The sequence below is a fragment of the Rhinoderma darwinii genome, chromosome 1 (genome assembly GCF_050947455.1).
Source record: "Rhinoderma darwinii isolate aRhiDar2 chromosome 1, aRhiDar2.hap1, whole genome shotgun sequence".
Taxonomy (NCBI): domain Eukaryota; kingdom Metazoa; phylum Chordata; class Amphibia; order Anura; family Rhinodermatidae; genus Rhinoderma; species Rhinoderma darwinii.
In genome coordinates, this window is record NC_134687.1 from 461,516,860 (window position 1) to 461,538,506 (window position 21,647).

A 21,647-nucleotide genomic window follows, 5' to 3' on the forward strand; every position below is an offset into this window, starting at 1 on the left:
TGTGAAAATTTAATATTTTTCAATATTACATCGTTGTTTTGTTTTCTTGTACAGTTAGCTATTAGGCCTCATTCACACGGCAGGGTTTCCCGGCCGGGTGCCGGCCGTTCATAAATCGGCCGGCACCTGGCTGCATTAGGAATAATAGACCCCTAATGGGGCTATTCACACGACCGATTTTTTGACGGCCGGGAAAACCGGCCGTCAAAAAATAGGACATGCTCTATCTTCGCCCGGGTACCCGGCCGCACGGCTCCCATAGAAGTCTATGGGTCCGGGTAATACACGGCCATCACCGGGATGTGCCCCGAGTGATGGCCGGGTTTACCGGCGCTTGCGCTCTATCTCCTCCTCCTCACAGCGCAGAGTGCATGTGAGGAGGAGGAGTTGATGCCATTCTGACGAATGGCATCGCTGTACACTGTGTGGCAGGGCCGGGGTGTACAGCAGGTGGAGGGGGGCGCTGCGCTGACTCCCGTCCCCTGCTTGTTTTCCTGGCCCGGCGACACCTTCGATGGCGCCGCTAGTAGCAGCTGCTGCTGCGGCTGCTACTACTGTAGCGACGCCACTATAGCAGAGCAGGGAGGTATCTCCCCGCTCTGCTATGTGCTAGCCGCACTTTAGCTCCTTGAAGGAGCGGAATCCCCGTGTTTTCGGGGATTCCGCTCCTGGACAGAGCGCTTGATGTCTCTGTCCATATCTGGGCAGTGACATCAGGGGAAACTCCTGAAGCGGAATCCCCGAACACATGGGGATTCCCCTTCAGGAGTTGCCGCTGATGTCACTGTCCGGATCTGCCCGGCCCGGCACGGATGCAAAACTTTATGCAAACCGGCCGGGCAGAATGGCCGATTTTACCGGCCGGCACTCGGGCTCGGGAACGACCCGTTCGTGTGAATCCCGCCTTAGGCCTCATTCACACGACAGGGTCCGAGTGTCGGCCGGGAAAATCGGCCGTTTTTGGCCGATTTTCCCGGCCGGTTTGCATCCGTTCCGATTCCGTTCCGGGCCGTGTTGCCGTTTTTACCGGCCGATTTGGACCCGATTTGCATTTGTTTTTTCCCTGTCCGTTTTAAAATCGGATGAATTTCATTTAAATTTGTTGCCATACACAGCCCTTTGTAGATAATGCCACAGCCCCCCTGGTAGGTGATGCCACCCAGCCCCCTGTAGGTGATGCCACCCAGCCCCCTGTAGGTAATGCCACCCTGCAGGTAATGCCACCCTGCCCCCTGTAGGTAATGCCACCCAGCTCCCTGTATGTAATGCCACCCAGCCCCTGTAGGTAATGCCATCAAGTCCCCTGTAGGTAATGCCACCAAGTCCCCTGTAGGTGATGCCACACAGCCCCCTGTAGGTGATGCCACACAGCCCCCTGTAGGTGATGCCACACAGCCCCCTGTAGGTGATGCCACACAGCCCCCTGTAGGTGATGCCACAGAGCCACCTGTAGGTGATGCCACGCAGCCACCTGTAGGTGATGCCACGCAGCCCCCTTTAGGTGATGCCACGCAGCCCCCTGTAGGTGATGCCACGCAGCCCCCTGTAGGTGATGCCACGCAGCCCCCTGTAGGTGATGCCACGCAGCCCCCTGTAGGTGATGCCACGCAGCCCCCTGTAGGTGATGCCACGCAGCCCCCTGCAGGTGATGCCACGCAGCCCCCTGCAGGCGATGCCACCCTGTTCCCTGTAGGTAATGCCACCCAGCCCCCTGGAAGTGATGCCACACAGCCCCCTGTAGGTTGCACCCATCCCCCCCCCCTTCCAGGAGAAGTCAGTTACTTCAATGTCCATATATGGACAGTGTAGTCACTGACTTCTCCTGGAGAGGAATTCCCTGCCACAGGTCGGGAATTCCGCTTCAGAAGTGAGTGACGTCACTGTGTCCATATATGGACAGTGTAGTCACTCACTTTTCCTGTAGCGGAATCCCCGGCCATAGAGTCGGGGATTCCGCTGCAGAAGTGAGTGACATCGCTGTGTCCATATATGGACAGTGTAGTCACTCACTTCTCCTGTAGCGGAATCCCAGGCCATAGAGTCGGGGATTCCGGTGCAGAAGTGAGTGACATCGCTGTGTCCATATATGGACAGTGTAGTCACGCACTTCTCCTGTAGCGGAATCCCCGGCCATAGAGTCGGGGATTCCGCTGCAGAAGTGAGTGACATAGTTGTGTCCATATATGGACAGTGTAGTCACTCACTTCTCCTGTAGCGGAATCCCCGGCCATAGAGTCGGGGATTCCGCTGCAGAAGTGAGTGACATCGCTGTGTCCATATATGGACAGTGTAGTCACTCACTTCTCCTGTAGCGGAATCCCCGGCCATAGAGTCGGGGATTCCGCTGCAGAAGTGAGTGACATCGCTGTGTCCATATATGGACAGTGTAGTCACTCACTTCTCCTGTAGCGGAATCCCCGGCCATAGAGTCGGGGATTCCGCTGCAGAAGTGAGTGACATCGCTGTGTCCATATATGGACAGTGTAGTCACTCACTTCTCCTGTAGCGGAATCCCCGGACAGAGTCGGGGATTCCGCTGCAGAAGTGAGTGACATCGCTGTGTCCATATATGGACAGTGTAGTCACGCACTTCTCCTGTAGCGGAATCCCCGGCCATAGAGTCGGGGATTCCGCTGCAGAAGTGAGTGACATCGCTGTGTCCATATATGGACAGTGTAGTCACTCACTTCTCCTGTAGCGGAATCCCCGGCCATAGAGTCGGGGATTCCGCTGCAGAAGTGAGTGACATCGCTGTGTCCATATATGGACAGTGTAGTCACGCACTTCTCCTGTAGCGGAATCCCCAATCCCCGGCCGGGGATTGGGGATTCCGACTCCTACAGGGAGCAAAAAAAGACCCTCCTCCTCCTCCTCACATGCACTCTGCGCTGTGAGGAGGAGGAGGAGGAGAGAGAGAGTGTGCGCGAGCGACGGTAGACCCGGCCATCACTCAGGACACATTCCGGTGATGGCCGTGTATTACCCGGCCCCATAGACTTCTATGGGAGCCGGGCGGCCAGGTACCCGGCCGAAAATAGGGCATGTCCCATTTTTTTACGGCCGGTTTTCCCGGCCCGTAAAAAAATCGGTCCTGTGAATAGCCCCATTAGGGGTCTATTGTTCCTAATGCAGCCGGGTGCCGGCCGATTTATGAACGGCCGGCACCCGGCCGGGAAACCCTGTCGTCTGAATTCCGCCTTAGGATCCTTTAACACTATATTTTCTTTGGTCTCATTTGATATTTGTATATTTATCCTTGACTGTGTTGCCTTGAAGCTTATTAGGCAGGGGTCATTCCTAATGGGAACCCTTTGCATCTGGAAGTCCTTAAAGTATTTTTATTTTTGAATCCACTTTTCTGTTGCTTTGTTGGTTCAAACTATTTTTTATATCTTTTTGCATAACTTGGTGTATAATTCTTCAGTGTTTGATATAAGACTACCAATAAAGGGACATGTACATTTCTTACCTAATTTTATGAGAAAATTTCCTATTTTTGTCTCATGCTATTTTTCTAAATAAACAACCTGGACATATATGTACAGTAAGTGTATGTCTGTATGCATATATACATATAAGGTGTGTACTTGGAATAGAGCTGCTGCAACCCAGTAAATGCCAAACAAAACAGCATTTTCTCTTATATACTGTACTGTGTGATATTTCATTTAAATGGGATATGCCACTAGGAGGCAGACCATTAAGGTCCTTTTACACAGCCCGATCGGCGAGAGCTCGTTGGATTGTTGCTCATTTGCTCCTTTCACAAGTAGCCATGATCGGTAATGTATGGGGACGAGCGATCGTTACTAAAATTGTTCGTCCCCATACATTTGCATCATACCGGAAGCACATCTTCCTGTTTACACAGATAGATGTGCTGCCGACTAGCAACCAATTTATTGGCCCATAAATGAGCCAATCAGTCGCTGAACGAACGTTTGCTCGTTTATCGGCTGATCGTTGCCCTGTTTACACAGGGCAATGATCAGGAACGAGTGTTTACATGAACGTTCATTTTCTTGATCATTGGCTTGTGTAAAAGGGCCTTAAGATAAATATTAGCATCTGCTATGCGGGCTACATAACCCTGAATGCCCAATTCTCATACACTGGAAGATTCGTTTGGTACCAAAACATGAGCAGACTAGAGGATAAGTAAACAATGATTAATTCGCAAAATTAAGCAGGCCATATACACTGGGTAAAGGGGCTGACATTCTACGGTATATGAGGGCTGCCTAACTGTTCCCGGAAGTCTGCAGTCAGCGAAAACAAGGATCGAGAATGTTGGATTTCCGAGGGCTACGTTTATTTACCATCTCTATATTGAAATAAACATGCACTCTTAGCCAATCTGAGCATGCATGTTTATGAGGGAGTTCAGGGAGAGAGCTGTTGGCTGAATAGCCTGCTATCTTATGTGTGTGTTGTTATGCCATTACGTACAATTTTTTATCATTTGTTTTACCTGCTCCACCACTGCAGCCAGCTCCTTCAATTCTGAGGTCTCCGCAGAAATGTTTCCTGTTTTTTTCACGTTAATGTTTTGCTCGCCTTTTGTCTCAGGCACAGATAACTCCATGTCTATATCAGGTCCATGTTCAATGCTCTTCAAAGCCTTTATATTTTAATAAAAAGGCGTTATATTTTTCATTTGTACAATAACACAGCTTATGGGCGATTCAAACAGCGGTGCAATTTCTTCTTACCTCTATAAATGGTTTGGCAAATTTTGTAGCTATTGTCTCTGCTGGAGGTGGTTCTTGAGAAACCATTACAAATTCTTCGGCCTTTACTCCAAATCCTGAGTCTTCCAGGGGTGAATAAAGCTCAAATAGCTCATGAATGGTTTGCTGGGAAAGGACAAAAAAAAAATCAATGTTTTCATCTAGTTTTCATATAGTGACAAATTTCGGAACACTAAGAATGCAATTTAGAGTTCAGAGTGTCTCTTTTGACACAACTTTAATATCAGGTATCAACAATCTTTTAATTTCAACATCAATTGTGAAATTTCAAAAGACAATGACATTTATCAAAGTATTTGCGCAATTTACTCCAAAATAGTCCTATATGCTGTGCAAAAATATTTATTAACCATTTGTGCCAGAATTTGGTGCCATTTGCACCATGCACATCAGTTTGTATAAGTGGAGTGAAAAGTGCACATGGCTTACTGTTTGACTAGGATTTAGACACATTTATGAAATGCAACTTTTTTTAACAGTAAAAAAAAAAAAGTTGCATCTTAACTCCGCACAGACCCTGGGGTAGAAAAAGTGGCTACAATTTAGCCAGTGTGAAGGCTAATGGTAGCGATGGCCACTGTATAGCCAAAAGTATGTGGACAACTGACCATCACACCTATATGAGCTTATTGGACAACTCATTCCAAAATCATAGACATTAATATGGAGTTGGGCCCTCTTTTGCGTCTATTATAGCCTACACTCTTCTGGGAAGGCTTCCCCCAATATTTTAGAGTGTATCTGTTGGAATTTGTGCCCATTCCGTCAGAAGAGCATTTGTATGGTCAGGCACTGATGGTGGGCAAGATTGTTGGGCTTGCAATTGGCATTTACACCACTCCAGTTCAACGCTTGCCAATCTTAGGCTTGTGTGCAGGTCAGTGACCATAAAAACCTATTTTGTGGAGCTCTTGATGCATTTTTCTTTACTGGATGCCACTATATGGAATAGCTTAGTTGACTACGCTCTTCCATACAGTTTAAAAAAAAGGCATACCGATGTATACTGGCCCGACAAATTCTTAAAGACCACTCTTTTGGCATCCATCGGGTGCAAAGGGGCCTATGGATGTGTTCAGTATATGCGCCAGGAGCTCTTCCGGCACATACAGTGAATGTACACTACAAACGCAGCGTGAATAGACCCTTACAGTCAGCGTCGGACTGGCCCACCTGAGGACCGGAGGATTATCCGAAGTGATTGAGTTGGTTGGTCCTGAAGAAGGGGGCCTTTAGAGGCCGTGCATCCCTGGGCAGGCGCCGCTGACTATGGCAGAGCAGAAAGCCAATGGCCCCCTGTCTCGCCAGGCTGTTTAAGACCTGTGGCCTACTAGATGATGGGAGGACGCAGAGGACATCACTCCGCCAGGCCACAGAGAGCAGGCTGCAGGAAGAGGACCCAGCCGCTCGTTATGGGAATGGGGGTAGGCGAGTTTTTTTTCATTCTCATTGGGGGAACTTTATTGGGTGCACAAGGGCACGTAACTGACCTATATGGGAGCATAAAGTGGACCTAACTACTATATGGGGGAACCAAGGGGACCTAACTACTATATAGTGGCACAAAGTCTACTGAATTACTATATTATGGGGGCACAAAGCGGGAACTAACTACTATATGGGGGCACAAAGACGGACCTAACTACTCTCAAGGGGGAACAAAGGTGGACCTAACTACTATATGGGGGCACAAAGGTGGACCTAACTACTATATGGGGGACCAAGAGGACCTAACTACTATATGGGGGCACAGGGGGCCTAACCACTATATGGGGGCACAGGGGGCGCCCTTACTACGACTATATGGGGGCACAAATGGGACCTAACTACTATATAGGGGCACAAAGGCGACCTAACTACCACATGGGGGCACAAAAGAGGACTACTGTTGTGTGAGGGCACAAAGGGTGACCTAACTACTGTATGGTAGGGATGCACGATGCATCAAAACTTCAATACTGTTTCGATACCGTGCACCCTTAAACAGTTCAATACCGTTATTTCATGTATTTCGATACTAAGCTGTGCCGCCGCACAGCTTAGCATTGTAACACATAAATTTATGAGAGCGGGGTTGCGGCTGTGTAATACAGCCATTGCCCCACTCCTGAGGCATGACAAGTGTGTGCGCCATCAGCATGAAGTGATGCGGCCGGCACTGCACCAATGAGCGCAGGCACTGAAGACAGAACATGGGGGGCGCACTGCATAACACCCCCATGTTCTGTCTTCAGTGCCTGCACCGCCGCTCATTAGTGCAGCGCCGGCAGCTTCACATTGTGCTGACCCTGCGCGCGCACTTATTGTCAGGAGCGGGGCAATGGCTGTATTACACAGCTGCAGTCCCGCTGTAATGGCGGAGATCAGAGAAGCCGCTCATCTCCGCCGCTATTCACTTGAATGCTGCAATCAAAGTTGACCGCAACATTCAAGGGGTAAATAAGAAGGGGGATACCCTTTGGATCGCCTCACAAGGAATCCCTGTGACGGATCGAGGGCCATACCATATATGGGCAGACAGCCCAGGGTCGATTGAAGGACCCCAGGGCTGTCTGACCATATTTTCTGTTGTTAGGGCATACTTAGGTCTGTCCTAACAACTGCCTGTGTACTATAAATACACAGGCTAATGTACTGGCATTTTAATATGCCAGTAGATTAAAGTTTAAAAATAAAAAGTAAAAAAAAAATAAAGTAATGGTAAATAAAATAAAAAAACACACATTTTTTTACAATAAACATTAAAATAAGTATCAATACATAAAATAGACACATATTCGGTATCATCGCGATCGTAATAAATTTATGTTTACGCAGTTATAAAATAAAAACGGCTTTCTTTCACTTATTAATGTGAGGCACGAGGTATTATGAACTTTGAACCTCCATGTGCCTCACATTAATAGTAATTAACTCCATCATGTACCGCACACATTAACCCAATGTTGTCCATTATAACTGAGGAATATGATGGGGTTAATTAATATTAATGTGAGGCACATGGAGGTTCAAAATTAATACCACGTGCCTCACATCAGAAAATGTAAGAACATTTTTTTAATTTATTTTTTTATTATTATTATTGTTGGCAAAGGTATCGTTTTGGTATCGAGTATCGCAATATTACACAAAGTATCGGTATCGAAGTTCAAATTCTGGTATCGTGACTACCCTACTGTATGGGGGTACAAAGGGGGACATTACTACTCTGTGGCTTCACATAGGGAGGCATTACTGTGTAGAGAGCACAAAGGGGACCCTATTACTGTGTGGCGGAACTATAACTGTATGGGGCACTAAGAGGAGCACTTTTACTGTGGGGGGCTTAAAGGGAGCAGAAAAAGTGGGGGGCACTGTGTGGAGTACTAAACATAGCACTATTACTGTGCGGGGCCTAAAGGGGGACTATTACTGTGTGGGGCATTATTTTTGTCTTGGGCTGTACGGATGGTGACTTATTGTACAGAGTGAGGAATAGATGGGGAGGATGCTGCAAAAGCTGAAGGCCTGTCGTGGCTGGAAGAAGTAGTCATGGCAGTCTGGGCTTGATGAAGAAGAAAAGGGAAAGTCAACGATTCTAATCAGAAAAGTCATTACTTGTGGGTACACTGGATTTAACTTTACTGTTTTTACTTATATGGTCAGCAGATTGCCTGTGTAGAAACTGGTATCTACCACAATATGGTCACTGTATGGTGGTAATCAGGGGCGGCATACCATTGCTGCAGCTGCAAAGGGGCCCAGTAGTTAAGGGGGTCCACTGTCTATTAGATTGCAGGTAAATGCCTAAGCCAATGTATTTTATGGCTAAGAATTACTGATAGATTGTTAGAGAGACATAAGGGGGGATTTATGATGATATTTTGGAGAGGAAGGGGCCCATTAACTATTTTTGCGCAGGGGCCATCAGCTGTCTGTGTCCGCCCCTGGTGGTAATATTCGTCTTTGTTTTACTACACAATTGAGATTGGTCTTGCATTATTTCTATATAGCTGAAGGGTGGGCACCAAGAATGATTTCCTCTGGTGGGCCCAAGGTACTCCAGTCCAACACTGCTTACAGTTGATCGTGAAGAGCTAGCAGATCAGAAATTTCACAACCTGACTTGTGGTAAAGGTGGAATTCCATGACAGTGCCACGTTTAAAGTAATTGAGATCTTCAGTACGACCCATATTACTAGCAATGTTTGTCTATAAGGATTGCATGGCTGTGTGCTTGATTTTATGCAACTGTTTGCAATGGGTGTAGCTGAAACACCTGAACTCAATAATCAGGAGGGGCGTCCACATACTTTTGGCCATATAGTGTACGTAATGATAAATTTACCAAACAAGGATTTGTAGTCATAAATCTGCCTCAACACAAGTCAATAAATAACTTAGACATTGGCGAATATGACACCACTTTTTTATACATGTGGGCAGTTAGTGATATACAGAGCAATATCTTTCTTTACTAACTTTGTAACACAAATTTGTTTGCATGCCATTTAATATTTATAAATGCACCTGTGTCAGAAAAGCCATAGAAAAGTCATTTCCTTGAGCTGCCACCTCTCGGATCAAATCCTTGGTGCCATTCTTCAGCAGCTTCTCTTCAACTGAATTTCCACTTATGAGCCTATGTTTAGAAAGGTTACATTTAACAAAGATCGACCTGTGCATATAGTATTTTCAATTTCCTGTTTAGCAAAACACATGTTCCTACCTATAAATGTGGATATCTTTTGTCCTGCCGATCTGATCACACCATGCTTGAGCTCTAGAGTCCATCACTGGATTTAAATCACTGTCATAAAAGATTGCGGCGTCTGCTTCCACATAGGGAACTCCAAGAGATCGGCTTTGGGTTGATATTAAAATGCAGAAAATTCGAAGGTCTTGATTAAAGCTCCTCATCAGATCCTGCGTAAAAACGTTAGCAGATGAGGTTGCCGAATTTTTCACAAGCATTGTTTAGTTTCTATATATTCCTTAATCCTATAATGTAAGAGATATGTGCTGCCACAGCCAATGAAGTTTGGAAATATACTAATAAGGACCAGGCCATTTTTTCGTTTTTGTTTGTCCTGCATTCCAAGAGCCATAACTTTTTTATTTTTTCCGTCAACAGCCGTATGAGGGCTTATTGTTTGCAGGATAAATTTTAGTTTTCAATAGCACCATTTAAAGTACCATATAATGTACTGGGAACTGAAAAAAAAATTATTTGAGGGTTGAAATTTTTTGTTTTGTTTTAACGGCTTTCACCATGCGTTAAAAAAGGACATCTTAACTTTATTCTGCGGGTCAATACTATTATGGTGATACCAAATTTCTATAGTTTTTTTATGATGAACTACTTTTACAAAGAAAAAATTATTTGTTAAAAAAAAAATTGTTTGTTTCACCACAGTTTGAGATCCTTAACTTTTTTTTTTTTCGACGTTGGAGCGGTGTCAGCGCTTATCTTTTGCGGGGTGAGCTGTGGTTTTTATTGGTACGACCTTTTGATCACTTTTTATTACATTATAAAGTGATCAAAAAACAGAAATTCCGATTTATTTTTTTACGGAGTTAATCCTGTGGGTTAAATAATGTTATATTGTAACAGTTTGTACTTTTACGGACGCGGCGATACCAATCATGTTTTTTTTCAGCTTCTGATCCCGCTCAATACTTTTGATTCCCCCCGGCCATGATGTAGTTATGTCATTGATCGTTAAGTGGTTAAACAAACATCTATACTAAAATCTCAATATCTAGAGGAAGAAAAAAAAAATATGTACACCTATAAGAGATACACTTTAAGAAAGATAAGCTACTACATACCTGGCACTGTTCATAGTTTGCAAACTCATCGATCCTCAAGAAAGTGAAAGTGTTGCTGTCCAGGAAGGACTCCAATATGTCAAGCATGAGTAGCATCTGAGAGAAGATCAAAACACGTCGACCCTCGGACCTCAGCTTCCGGAGAAGAATGGACAATGCTTCAAGCTTTCCTGTGTAAAAAAAAAAAAAATTCAATCTTAAAGACCATCTCTTGTAAACTAAATAGAAGCCTACGGGCGCTTCCGTAAATTCGGACGGCTACGGATGTGCATCCGTAAACCGTCCGTATTTACAGAAGCATTGCTATGCAACATGTTGGTGACATCATTAACAGCCTACCTCTTTTTTTACGGATCCGTATATACAGATCAAATACGGATGAAATACAGACCGTATTTACAGACACCCTTCCGTACATACGGATGAAATACCATCGTATGTTCGCACAGTATTTACGGATAGATGAAAATACTGTCATGTGAATGGGGCCTTAACTTGTGATCTTAATATTGTCTGTGTCATTATGCCACAAGGCTTGGTGAAAAATGGGCTTGGGTACAACTTGACCCTTCACAGCATGGAACCAACCTGAATCACACTGGATGAGCCGCAGGTCAGGAGTCTGCACACGATTAGGGGATGTTCGCTCTCGCAAGCACTGCAAGTAAGGTGCTGCATGCTCCTTCAAACTGTGACTTAGCATCTTCATGTTGTGAGTATATAAGGGAGGAGGATGTGGCACTGTCAAAATTGGTGGAGGAGAAATAACGGCAGGGACCACACACAATGCACTATAGAACAAAGATGTTAAAAAAGTTTTCAGATTTCATACATTCCAGCAGAGTAACACACAAAACATATATAAAAAAAAAGCAAGAAGCTATGTGTTCTCATAAACAACATACTTACCTTCTCGCTAGGGGTTCCAGTATTGTCTTCTGCTGCTCCGTGGATAGAATAAGTTGCCCCAGAGGGTCACTCTTGTCTTTGGAAGAGTGAGAAGATAACAGACAGTTTACAGATCCCAACCAACCCCTCTGTGTTTCTTTCACATGTGGATGAGATCCTGAAGACTGCATATGACAAAGTGATAACAGGTCAATCCCATAAATGGGAGCCCGTGCACAGCGCCGTTCATTACAGGTAAACAGTCGCTCCAGGCGATCTCTTAATATGCGCTGCTTTTCTTCCGCCACGTCCTGCATGAAACAAATATAATGTAATGCCAGTAAATCAGATTGCAACCATTCATAACCATTATCAGGTTCTATTTAAACACAGCCATTACATTTTAAAGAACTAAGTGGATTAGTCACCAAGACATACCTCATGAACGCCTTCACTGCCAAAAACGTATGCTGTGACTAGAATACATGGACTAGAGCTTAGGTCTTAATATCAGAATAACATCTTAGCTTTCAAATGATACCAGGCTCAAAGCAAATAGGTGCAATATTCAGGGCTCTTTTGAAGTCGGGAGCAGGATGAAAAGTTTTACTTCCCGGTTTAGTGTCTGTATGGGAGAGGTGAGGGGGAGGAAGCAGCCTGTTCATGTCATCTCTCCCCCTGCATACCCATTCAGTGACCCCAGGGGGATGACGCAGGAACTTCTCTTCATGGAATCACCCCTCCTATCAATAAGAGTCACATTTATGGAGGGGGTCTTTTTTTTTTCTACTAAAGGAGAGAGAGGATGAACACATCTAATCCACCCCTGCCCCATATCAGACCATTTGTAAACTTTGATTATGTAAATGTAGACACGTGGCATGAACTCGACACATGTTCAACTTTTATTTTTAGGAGGTGTTGTGCCTTTCAGGAGGTGTTTCCTCTGAGACCATCAACAGCCATCATGTCAGCCACAGGTAATTGATATGCAACCATGCTTAGTATTCATGTATGGTGGTTGGTATAACAATTTTGATAGATTTTCACCTAGATAGTGGGGAGGGAGGCTGATACTATATGACTTTATATCAGTTTGTAGACTTTATACTCTTCCTGTGATTGGTGTTGCTATTTACCTGCTGTATACTATGTATCATTATAACATATGGGCTTTGGTGGTGAATTGATTATCTCGGATTTTGTTTGATTTTAAGTATGTTTTAATCTTGTATATATTTGTATGGGGATCTTTGGGAGGGTATTCCATTTGTGGAACAATAAAATTTATATTTTTGGACTAACATGTCTGAAAGACTATTTTTCTTTTGTATACATTAATATGAGGCATATATAGGATTTCTTAATTATAGACTATGTCTTATGGTTATAATACTGCCCAAGGGGTATTATAGGTGCTAAGTGTTGTGCCTTTCAGGCTCTGCTTGGGTCAGAGTTTTAGCCACAAACATGGCTTTTATACATTTACGCTTTAATGCAAAATGAGTGTAAATGCCCATGAGTGTAAATGTTTGGTGGCATTTTTACAGTGTGTAAGCTGTCTACTTTCAAAAAATAAAATTAAATTGGGTTTTCGGTAATAATATGATCTTTTTTTATTTTAAAATTCAGGTTTTATTTGTGTATGTCAAAAGCGTGAAAAAGTTTGCGGCAGCAAAAGGGTTTAGTTAGGGAATCCATTAGACTCCCTATCACCGCTAACCTAGTGGCTGCAATGGTACGGCTGAAAGGAAGCCAGCACTGTATGCAATGCAGGGCATCCGTCTCCCCTGACAAGACCCACAACTTAAATAACATGCACCCCCTTTTTAGCCTCGGAGACTTTGGGTTTACTGTTCAGTGAATGCACTAGGTTGGTGTTATTAGGGCAGGTTATATCCCAATTTCAAAATGTCTAACATAGTTCCAGATGCCCTTTTTAACATAAAATATTACTGTGGTGCAAATAGTGCTTCCTAAACTGGAATGCAACTGCTCTATATTGTAGGTATCACACAACAAATGTATATGCATTTACTACAAAGCTCTCTACTATACTGTTCCGGGTTGTCACAGAGATGTCAGTCATACAACTTTTAACCCCTTCCCGACATTTGACGTATGGATACAGCATGGAAAGCTAGTGCTTCCCACATTTTGCCGTACCCATACGCCAAATGCTTGGCACCGGCTCAGAAGCTGAGCCGGTGCCGTCATCGCCGGATGTCAGCAGTATCTTACAGCTGACATCCGGCTGTAATGGCGGGGACCGAAATGAGCTTAGATCCCCGCCATTAACCCCTTAAATGCAGCGCTCAAACGTGATCGCTGCATTTACGGTGTTTGCAGCTCATCGGAACCCCAGCAATGAAATTGCCGGGGGTTCCGGTGGCTGTAATGGCAACCGGAGGCCTAATACTGGCCTCCCGGTCTGCCTAGCACGGAAGCCAGTCAGAACCTGATCGGCTTCCATAGCCGCCGGCAAGATGGCGCCGGCTCAGGAGCTGATCCGGCGTCATCAGCGGTGGATGTCAGATGTATCTTACAGCTGACATCCACCTGTAATGGCAGGAACCGGAGCTAGCTCTGATCCCTGCCATTAACCCCTTCGATGCAGCGATCGAAAGCAATCGCTGCATTTTAGCGGTTGCTAGCAAATCGCCAGCCCTGACAGGCAATCAGGACTGGCGACTGCTGCTATGGCAACAGGAGGCACAATGGCCTCCTGGTCTGCCATTACGGAAGCAGATTAGGCCCCGCCGGGAGGCAAAGCCTAATCGGCTCGTCGTCAGTGAATAACTGACAGATCTAATACATTGCACTACGTAGGTAGCGCAATGTATTAGAAAAAAAAAAAAAACGGACAGTTGGACCTTCAAGTCCCCTAGTGGGACTTGAAAAAAAGTGTAAAAAAAAAGTGAAAAAAATAAAAAGTTTGAAAACATAATAAGTTTCAAGTAATAAAATAAAACACAATCGCCCTGTTCCCTTATCAAGTCCTTTATTATTGAAAAAAAAGAATAAACCACACATATTTGGTATCGCCACGACCGTAATGACCTAAGCTATAAAAAAAATATATTATTTATTGCACGCGGTGAACAGCGTAAAAAAACCCCGTAAAAAAACTATACCAGAGTTTCTGTTTTTTGGTCACTTTGCCCTACAAATATTGGAATAAAAAGTGATCAAAAAATCACACGTATCCAAAAATCTTACCTATAAAAACTATATCTCGTCTCGCAAAAAACAAGCCCTCATACACCTCAGTCGACAAAAAAGTTAAAAAGTTATGGTTCTCACAACTTAACGACAGAAAAAATACATTCTTTTTACAAAAAGTTGTACATTCTTTGTGCAAAAAGTTGTAAAACATAAAAAAGTGCTATAAATTAGGTATCGCCGGAATCGTACTGACCCACAGAATAAAGTTAACATGTAATTTATAATGCGTGGTTAACGATGTATAAAAAAAACCCTAAAAAAAACTATGGCAGAATTGCGGTTTTTTGATTACCTGGCCTCCAAATAAATAGGATAAAAGGTGATCAAAAAGTCGCATGTACCCCAAAATGGTACCAATAATAACTACAGCTCGTCCCGCAAAAAAACAGCCCTCATACCGCTACGTCTATGAAAAAATAAAATAAGTTAAGGCTCCAATAAGTCAGGAAATAAAAAATATGCAGTTGTGCAGCCCGAGGGGAACATTTCTTCTGTTTCAAGATGCGATTTATTAAGGAACCAGGAAGCGGAGGGCCGAAACATATCTGCTGGAAGCGAGGGCGCCCGTATTATACCAGGACAACACTTCCCAGCAAAATTCCCCAAACTGCAAAAGTGCAGAGTGTGGACCAAAAGGGGGATAAGAAAGGACGCCATTTATCAGTGCGACACCGGCCTGTGCAGAAAGGATTGTGTCACAGAGTAAGGCCTTATTCAAACGAACGTGTGCGTTTTGCGCGCGCAAAAACGCAGAGTTTTTTGCGAGTTGCAGTTCCATGTGTCATAAGTGTTCACTGCGTGGCTGCGTGATTTTCACGCATATGCCATCCTTATGACACGCGGTTTTGATGTTTAGAAAAAGAAATGAAGGAAGGTGTTTTATTTTTCCCTTCACTTCTTGATCTACTGTTGCGCGAATTACACGCAGCACACGGAAGTGCGTCCGTGTGCTGCGCGTGATTTTCACGCACCCATTGACTTCAATGGGTGCGTGATACGCAAAACACGCTCAAGTATAGGACATGTCGTGAGTTTTACGCAGCGGACACACGCTGCGTGAAAATCACGGACTGTCTGAACGGCCCATTGAGTTACATGGGTCCGTGCGACGGACATGAAACACATTCGTGTGAATAAGGCCTTACACACATCTATGGATCATTTTATTACCTCATTATTATACCACCTGACTATGCCACTGATGTACTCTGCCCAGCTTACATGTACCCCCACATTATAAACAGAAACACCAGCAATACTCAAACAAAACTACTACCAAGCAAAATCCGCTCTCCAAAAGCCAAATGGCGCTACCTCCCTCCAGAACCCTACAGCGTTCCCAAACAGCAGTTTACAGTTAACTTCCACATATATGGCGTCGCCATACGCGGGAGTGTGTATCTCCAGTGGCATAAGCTGGGCACTACATATTTGCCACTGAAATGGCATATCTAGGGAAAAATATACATCTTTAATTTGCACCATCCGCAGCGCATTCATTTATGGAAAAGACCTGTGGGGTGAAGATGCTCACTACACCCTTAATAAATTCCTTGAGGGGTGCAGTTTCCAAAATGGGGTCACTTCTCAGGGGTTTCTTTTTATTATTTCACATCAGAGCCAAATTAGGCCTCAATTTTACATGGTGCTCTTTCACTCCTGAGCCTGGTCGAATGTCCAGGCAAAAGATTAGGGCCACATGTAGGGTGTTTCTAAAACCGGGAAACACAGCATAATAATTAGAGGGCTGTCTTGTTATGGTGGCACAAGCTGGGCACCACATATTGGCATATCTATGGAAAAAAAATCCCATTTTCACTCTGCAACATCGAGTGCACACTAATTTCTACAAAACACCTGCAGGGTTAACATGCTCACTACACCCCTAGGTGAATGCATTGAGGGGTGTAGTTTCCAAAATGTGGTCACTTCTGGGGGGTTTCCAATGTTTTGGTCCCACAGGCGCCCAGTAACCAATACAGCAAAATCTGCACTCCAAATGGCGCTCCTTCCCTTCTGAGCCCTGTCGTGTGCCCAAACAGCAGTTTATGACTACATATGGGGTTTTGCTGTACTCGGGAGAAATTGCTTTACAAATGTTGGGGTTCTTTTTGTCCTTTATTTGTTGAGAAAATGAAAAATTTTGACCTAAAGCTACATCTTACTGAAGAAAAAGGATTGTTTTTATTTTCACTGCCCAATTCTAATAAATTCTATGAAACACCTGTGGGGTCAAAATGCTCACTACACCCCTAGATGAATTCCTCAAGGGGTGTAGTTTCCTAAATAGAGTCCCTTCTTGGGCGTTTTCATTGTTTTGTCCCCTCAGGGGCTTTGCAAATGCGACATGGCCTCCGCAAACCATTCCTGCTAAATGCGATCTCCAAAAGCCAAATAGCGCTCTTTCCCTTCTAAGCCCTGCCGTGTTTCCAAACAGCCGTTTATTACCACATTTGGGGCATTGATTTACTCGGGAGAAATTGCTTTACAAATTTTACGGTGCTTTTTCTCCTTCAGACCTTGTGGAAATGAGAAAAAATGAGCTAAACCTACATTTTCTTTGAAAACATTTAGATTGTCATTTTCAGGGCCTACTTCCAATAATTTTTGCAAAAAAACCTGTGGGGTCAAAACGCTCACTATACCCCTAGATAATTTCCTCAATGGGTGTAATTTCCAAAATGGGGTCATTTGTGGGGGGTTTCCACTGTTTTGTCCCCTCAGGGGCTTTGTAAATGTGACATGGCCTCCGCAAACCATTCCTGCTAAATGTGAACTCCAAAAGCCAAATGGCGCTCCATCCCTTCTAAGCCCTGCCGTGTGTCCAAACAGCCGTTTATGACCACATGTGGGGTATTGTTTTACTCGGGAGAAACGTCTTTACAAATTTTGCGGTGATTTTTCTCCTTTAGTCTTTGTGGAAATTAGAAAAAATTTAGATTTTAATTTTCACGGCCTACTTCCAATAATTTCTGTAAAAAACCTGTGTGGTCAAAATGCTCACTATACCCCTAGATAATTTCCTTGAGGGGTGTAGTTTCCCAAATGGGGACACTTTTGGGGGATTTCCACTTTTTGGCCCCACAAGTCCTCTTCAAACCTGACATGGTGCTTAAAATATATTCTAATAAAAATAAGGCCCCAAAATCCACTAGGTGCTCCTTTGCTTCTGAGGCCTGTGTTTCAGTCCATTAGTGCACTAGAGCCATATGTGGGATATTTCTAAAAACTGCCGAATATGGGCAATAAATATTGAGTTGCATTTTTCTGGTAAAACTTTCTGTGTTACAAAAAAAATTGTATTAAAAATGGATTTCTGCAAAAAAGAACGAAATTTGTAAATTTCCCCTCTACTTTGCTTTAATTCCTGTGAAACGTCTAAAGGGTTAAGAAACTTTCTAAATGCTGTTTTGAATACTTTGAGGGGACTTATTGGGGGTTTCTAATATATAAGGCCCTCAAAGCCACTTCACAACTGAACTGGCCCCTGTATAAATAGCCTTTTGAAATTTTCTTGAAAATGTGAGAAATTGCTGCTAAAGTTCTAAGCCTTGTAACATCCTAGAAAAATAAAAGGATGTTCAAAAAACGATGCCAAACTAAAGTAGACATATGGGGGATGTTAATTAGCAACAATTTTGTCTGGTATAACTGCCTGTCTTACAAGCAGATACATTTAAATTGAGAAAAATGCACATGTTTGCAATTTTTCGCTAAATTTTGGTAGTTTTCACAATTAAATACTGAACGTATCAAGCAAAGTTTGTCAGTAACATAAAGTCCAATGTGTCACAAGAAAACAATCTCAGAATCGCTTGGATAGGTGAAAACATTGACGTTATTACCACATAAAGTGAAACATGTCAGGTTTGAAAAATGAGGCTCTGTCAGGAAGGTCAAAAGTGGCTGAAGAGGGAAGGGGTTGATATTATCAGATTCTAGACTGCAAATACACAATAATTTGAACAAACATCTGTCATTAAGTTGCTTTAAGAGTCTTTTTGTGTAAAGATTTATTCACTAATGAATATAGAATAGAATGGGATACCTGTGCTGGGGTAACTGAACTCTGTGAGGTTCTGAGAGAAGATGCAGGATCACCACCGCCAGGATAAGGCATGATGTTTCTTCCTTGAATTCCTGTAACATGTAAACAAATACAATGTAGAATCTCTTTTCTGCAACAGCCTCTTCTTAATATATATTTATCAACTGCCTGTTGTAATTGATTTTATCAAGGTTTATCTGCATTATATTATGGAATATGAGTTTGTATCAGGCTGTGTTCACATCTGCGTTGCTTTCTGTTGAGGGGTTCCCTCGGAGGTTTCCGTCTGGGGAACCGCTCAACGGAAACGGAAACCTTTAGTAACGAATATTTAGCAAATGGTTTCCGTTTGTCACCGTTGTGAAAGAGTTCCGTTTTTTTGACGGACTCAATAGTGTCTTTTGAATTCTATATTTGAGGGTGGTGACTGCCTCCATCTTGGTCGTGCACTTTGTCCACAGCTATTTTTAATTATTACTGAATAAAAAATGGTTCCTACTTATTCTGAATTCAATTTGGACATAGGTCTAAGCCCAAGAGGTGAGTCTTTAGTTGTGTGGAGGTATAACATATAGTGTAGTGACCCCCTGTATGAGGGCCCCTTGATCAAAATGTGCACTAAGAACCTTACCTTTAATTTGGATTAAAGTAATCATGCAATTGAAGAATGATTGAATGTTTGTATATCTCTCTCATACCGCCTGCAGGGTGCTGCTGCTTCTCTCTGTGTTTTTTTACTGTTAGTCACAGAAGACTAACACTTGCACATTTATTTCCACTAAGGGCAACATCTGCATGGAGCTTGCGCGGGTTTCCTTCGGGTAAACTGGAAACCCACTGATATATTACAAAAACCTGCTGATAGGTTAATTGGCTTCCTATGAAATTGGCGCTAGTGTGCTTGAAAAAGAGAAATTAAATTGTGAGCCCCATTGGGGACAGAGACTGATGTGAATGGTGACAATCCCTGTACAGCTGCAGAATATGTTGGCGCTATATAAGCAAGAGGAAATACTGTAAGTAAATAAACTTTGTTACAAGGTGCAGAATTACTTTGTATTTTGTATTCACCTTCCTTATTATTAATATAATTTCAATTTCTTTTTGCGTACATTAAAGGGGTTTACCTTCAAACACTTATAACACAACCACGCGATATGCCATGAATGTTTGATATGTGGCACTACCTATCAGGAGAACAGAGATCCCCTGACTCCACTTAGTGAATGAATGGAGAGATTGCTGTGTAGGTTTGCTGCTCTCTCTATTCAAGTCTAGAACTAGTTACGGAAACAGCTGCACAATGGGGCACTCCTGCCCATCAGACATTTATGGTATATCCTGGACACACAGGTCTTGCGATCGTTAGTAGACACAGCTGTGATACACCTACTGTAACTGTAACGATCCCAGCCCCTGGGTGTCCAACACATAACCATGGACAGAATTTTATCCACTGGAAGCAAACAATGAATGTAGCTACTGAATAACAACAAGCAGAGATCTTGACAGAAGGTAAATTAGAAAATGTTATCATTTTTTTTTTTTTATACAAAAGAAACAGGACGAACCATTTAACATGTAGCAAATGGACGTTTCTATATTGTACTCTTGTATTGCTGCATAGATTTTGGAAAGCCTGTGTACATTAATGTGTGTGATCTTTTCTTTTTGTAAAAAAAATAAAATATATATATACACAAAATTAAACAATTTTGCACACCCATTTGCGGACTTAAAGATGGTATGTTGGCAGGATGCTGGTTTCCCAAAGCATTAATTGCATTTTGAATGGAAGTCCCTTGAGTCACAGTCTGCATTGCTACTGGTCCAGGGGGTCGAAGATACTGCTGTCCAGGAGCCGAAACAATCTGAAGAACGCTTCCTGTAAATTTAAGAAACAAGCATTTGAAACGGTTTAATAACCTGTTGGTGACCCCCCCACATGGTGTACTATCATACAGTGTACAAATAACGGTACCATACAATGTCTAATTATAAGTGCCATACATTATGGCACCCAAATAACACTTCAGTTGTCTAAATAAAAATCCAATACAGTGCTACCACCAACATACAATGAGACAAATACAACTAAAAAAAAAACTGTACAGTGCCTAGGTAGCAGTGCCAAACAATACAAACATACAGTGCTTAAATGCTCTGTCACCACATTATAAGTGGCCTATCTTGTACATAATGTGATCTGCGCTGTAATGTAGATTACAGCAGTGTTTTTTATTTAGAAAAACAATCATTTTTCACGGAGTTATGACCTATATTAGCTTTATGCTAATGACTTTCTTAATGCCCAACTGGGCGTGTTTTTACTTTTTGACTAAGTGGGCGTTGTGGAGAGAAGTGTATGACTTACAGCGTGATCTCGCGAGATTACGCTTGCTGTGCTGTAAGTCCCACACAAACGTTAGCGAAGTGTCGGGATTGTGAATAGACATCGCGTCCTGGCTGGAAGCGATGTCTATTAACTCTCAAGACATTTCAGTAACGTTAATGTGTGTGTATGTGACTGCACATCATGATCTAGCAAGAACACTATGTGCTGAGTAAAGGAATGGAGAGAAGTGTATGACGCGGATTGGTCACCGATTGATCAGCGTCATACACTTCTCTCCACAACGGCCACTTAGTCAAAAAGTAAAAACGCCCAGTTGTCCATTAAGAAAGTCATTAGCATAAATCTAAAATAGGTCGTAACGCCGTCAAAATTGATTGTTTTTATAAATAAAAAGCACTGATGTTATCTACATTACAGCACCGATCACCAATGTAGAAGATAGGGCACTTATAATGTGGCGACAGAGCCTCTTTAAATAATATCAACATAGAGTAACCAAATATTAGGCCCATAGCTAAAGTAATCTAATAACAGTACTATAAAATGTATTTAAAAAAACTGCTATACA

At 43.2% G+C, this 21,647-nt stretch overlaps 1 protein-coding gene across 7 annotated transcripts in view; it reads right to left on the minus strand.

Annotated features, from left to right (window-relative positions):
• The window catches only part of EP400 (E1A binding protein p400), a 157,402-nt gene that overhangs the window by 51,131 nt on the left and 84,624 nt on the right, over positions 1 to 21,647 (minus strand). For all 7 annotated transcript variants that reach the window (XM_075832945.1, XM_075832935.1, XM_075832928.1 and 4 more), the window contains 9 exons: positions 20,447 to 20,608; positions 18,724 to 18,815; positions 11,472 to 11,761; positions 11,151 to 11,353; positions 10,563 to 10,732; positions 9,460 to 9,656; positions 9,261 to 9,372; positions 4,713 to 4,856; positions 4,472 to 4,621 (listed from right to left, as the gene is read on the minus strand). In XM_075832945.1, coding sequence (XP_075689060.1) covers positions 4,472 to 4,621; positions 4,713 to 4,856; positions 9,261 to 9,372; positions 9,460 to 9,656; positions 10,563 to 10,732; positions 11,151 to 11,353; positions 11,472 to 11,761; positions 18,724 to 18,815; positions 20,447 to 20,608 — 1,520 coding nt within the window. The remainder of the gene's footprint in view (positions 1 to 4,471; positions 4,622 to 4,712; positions 4,857 to 9,260; positions 9,373 to 9,459; positions 9,657 to 10,562; positions 10,733 to 11,150; positions 11,354 to 11,471; positions 11,762 to 18,723; positions 18,816 to 20,446; positions 20,609 to 21,647) is intronic.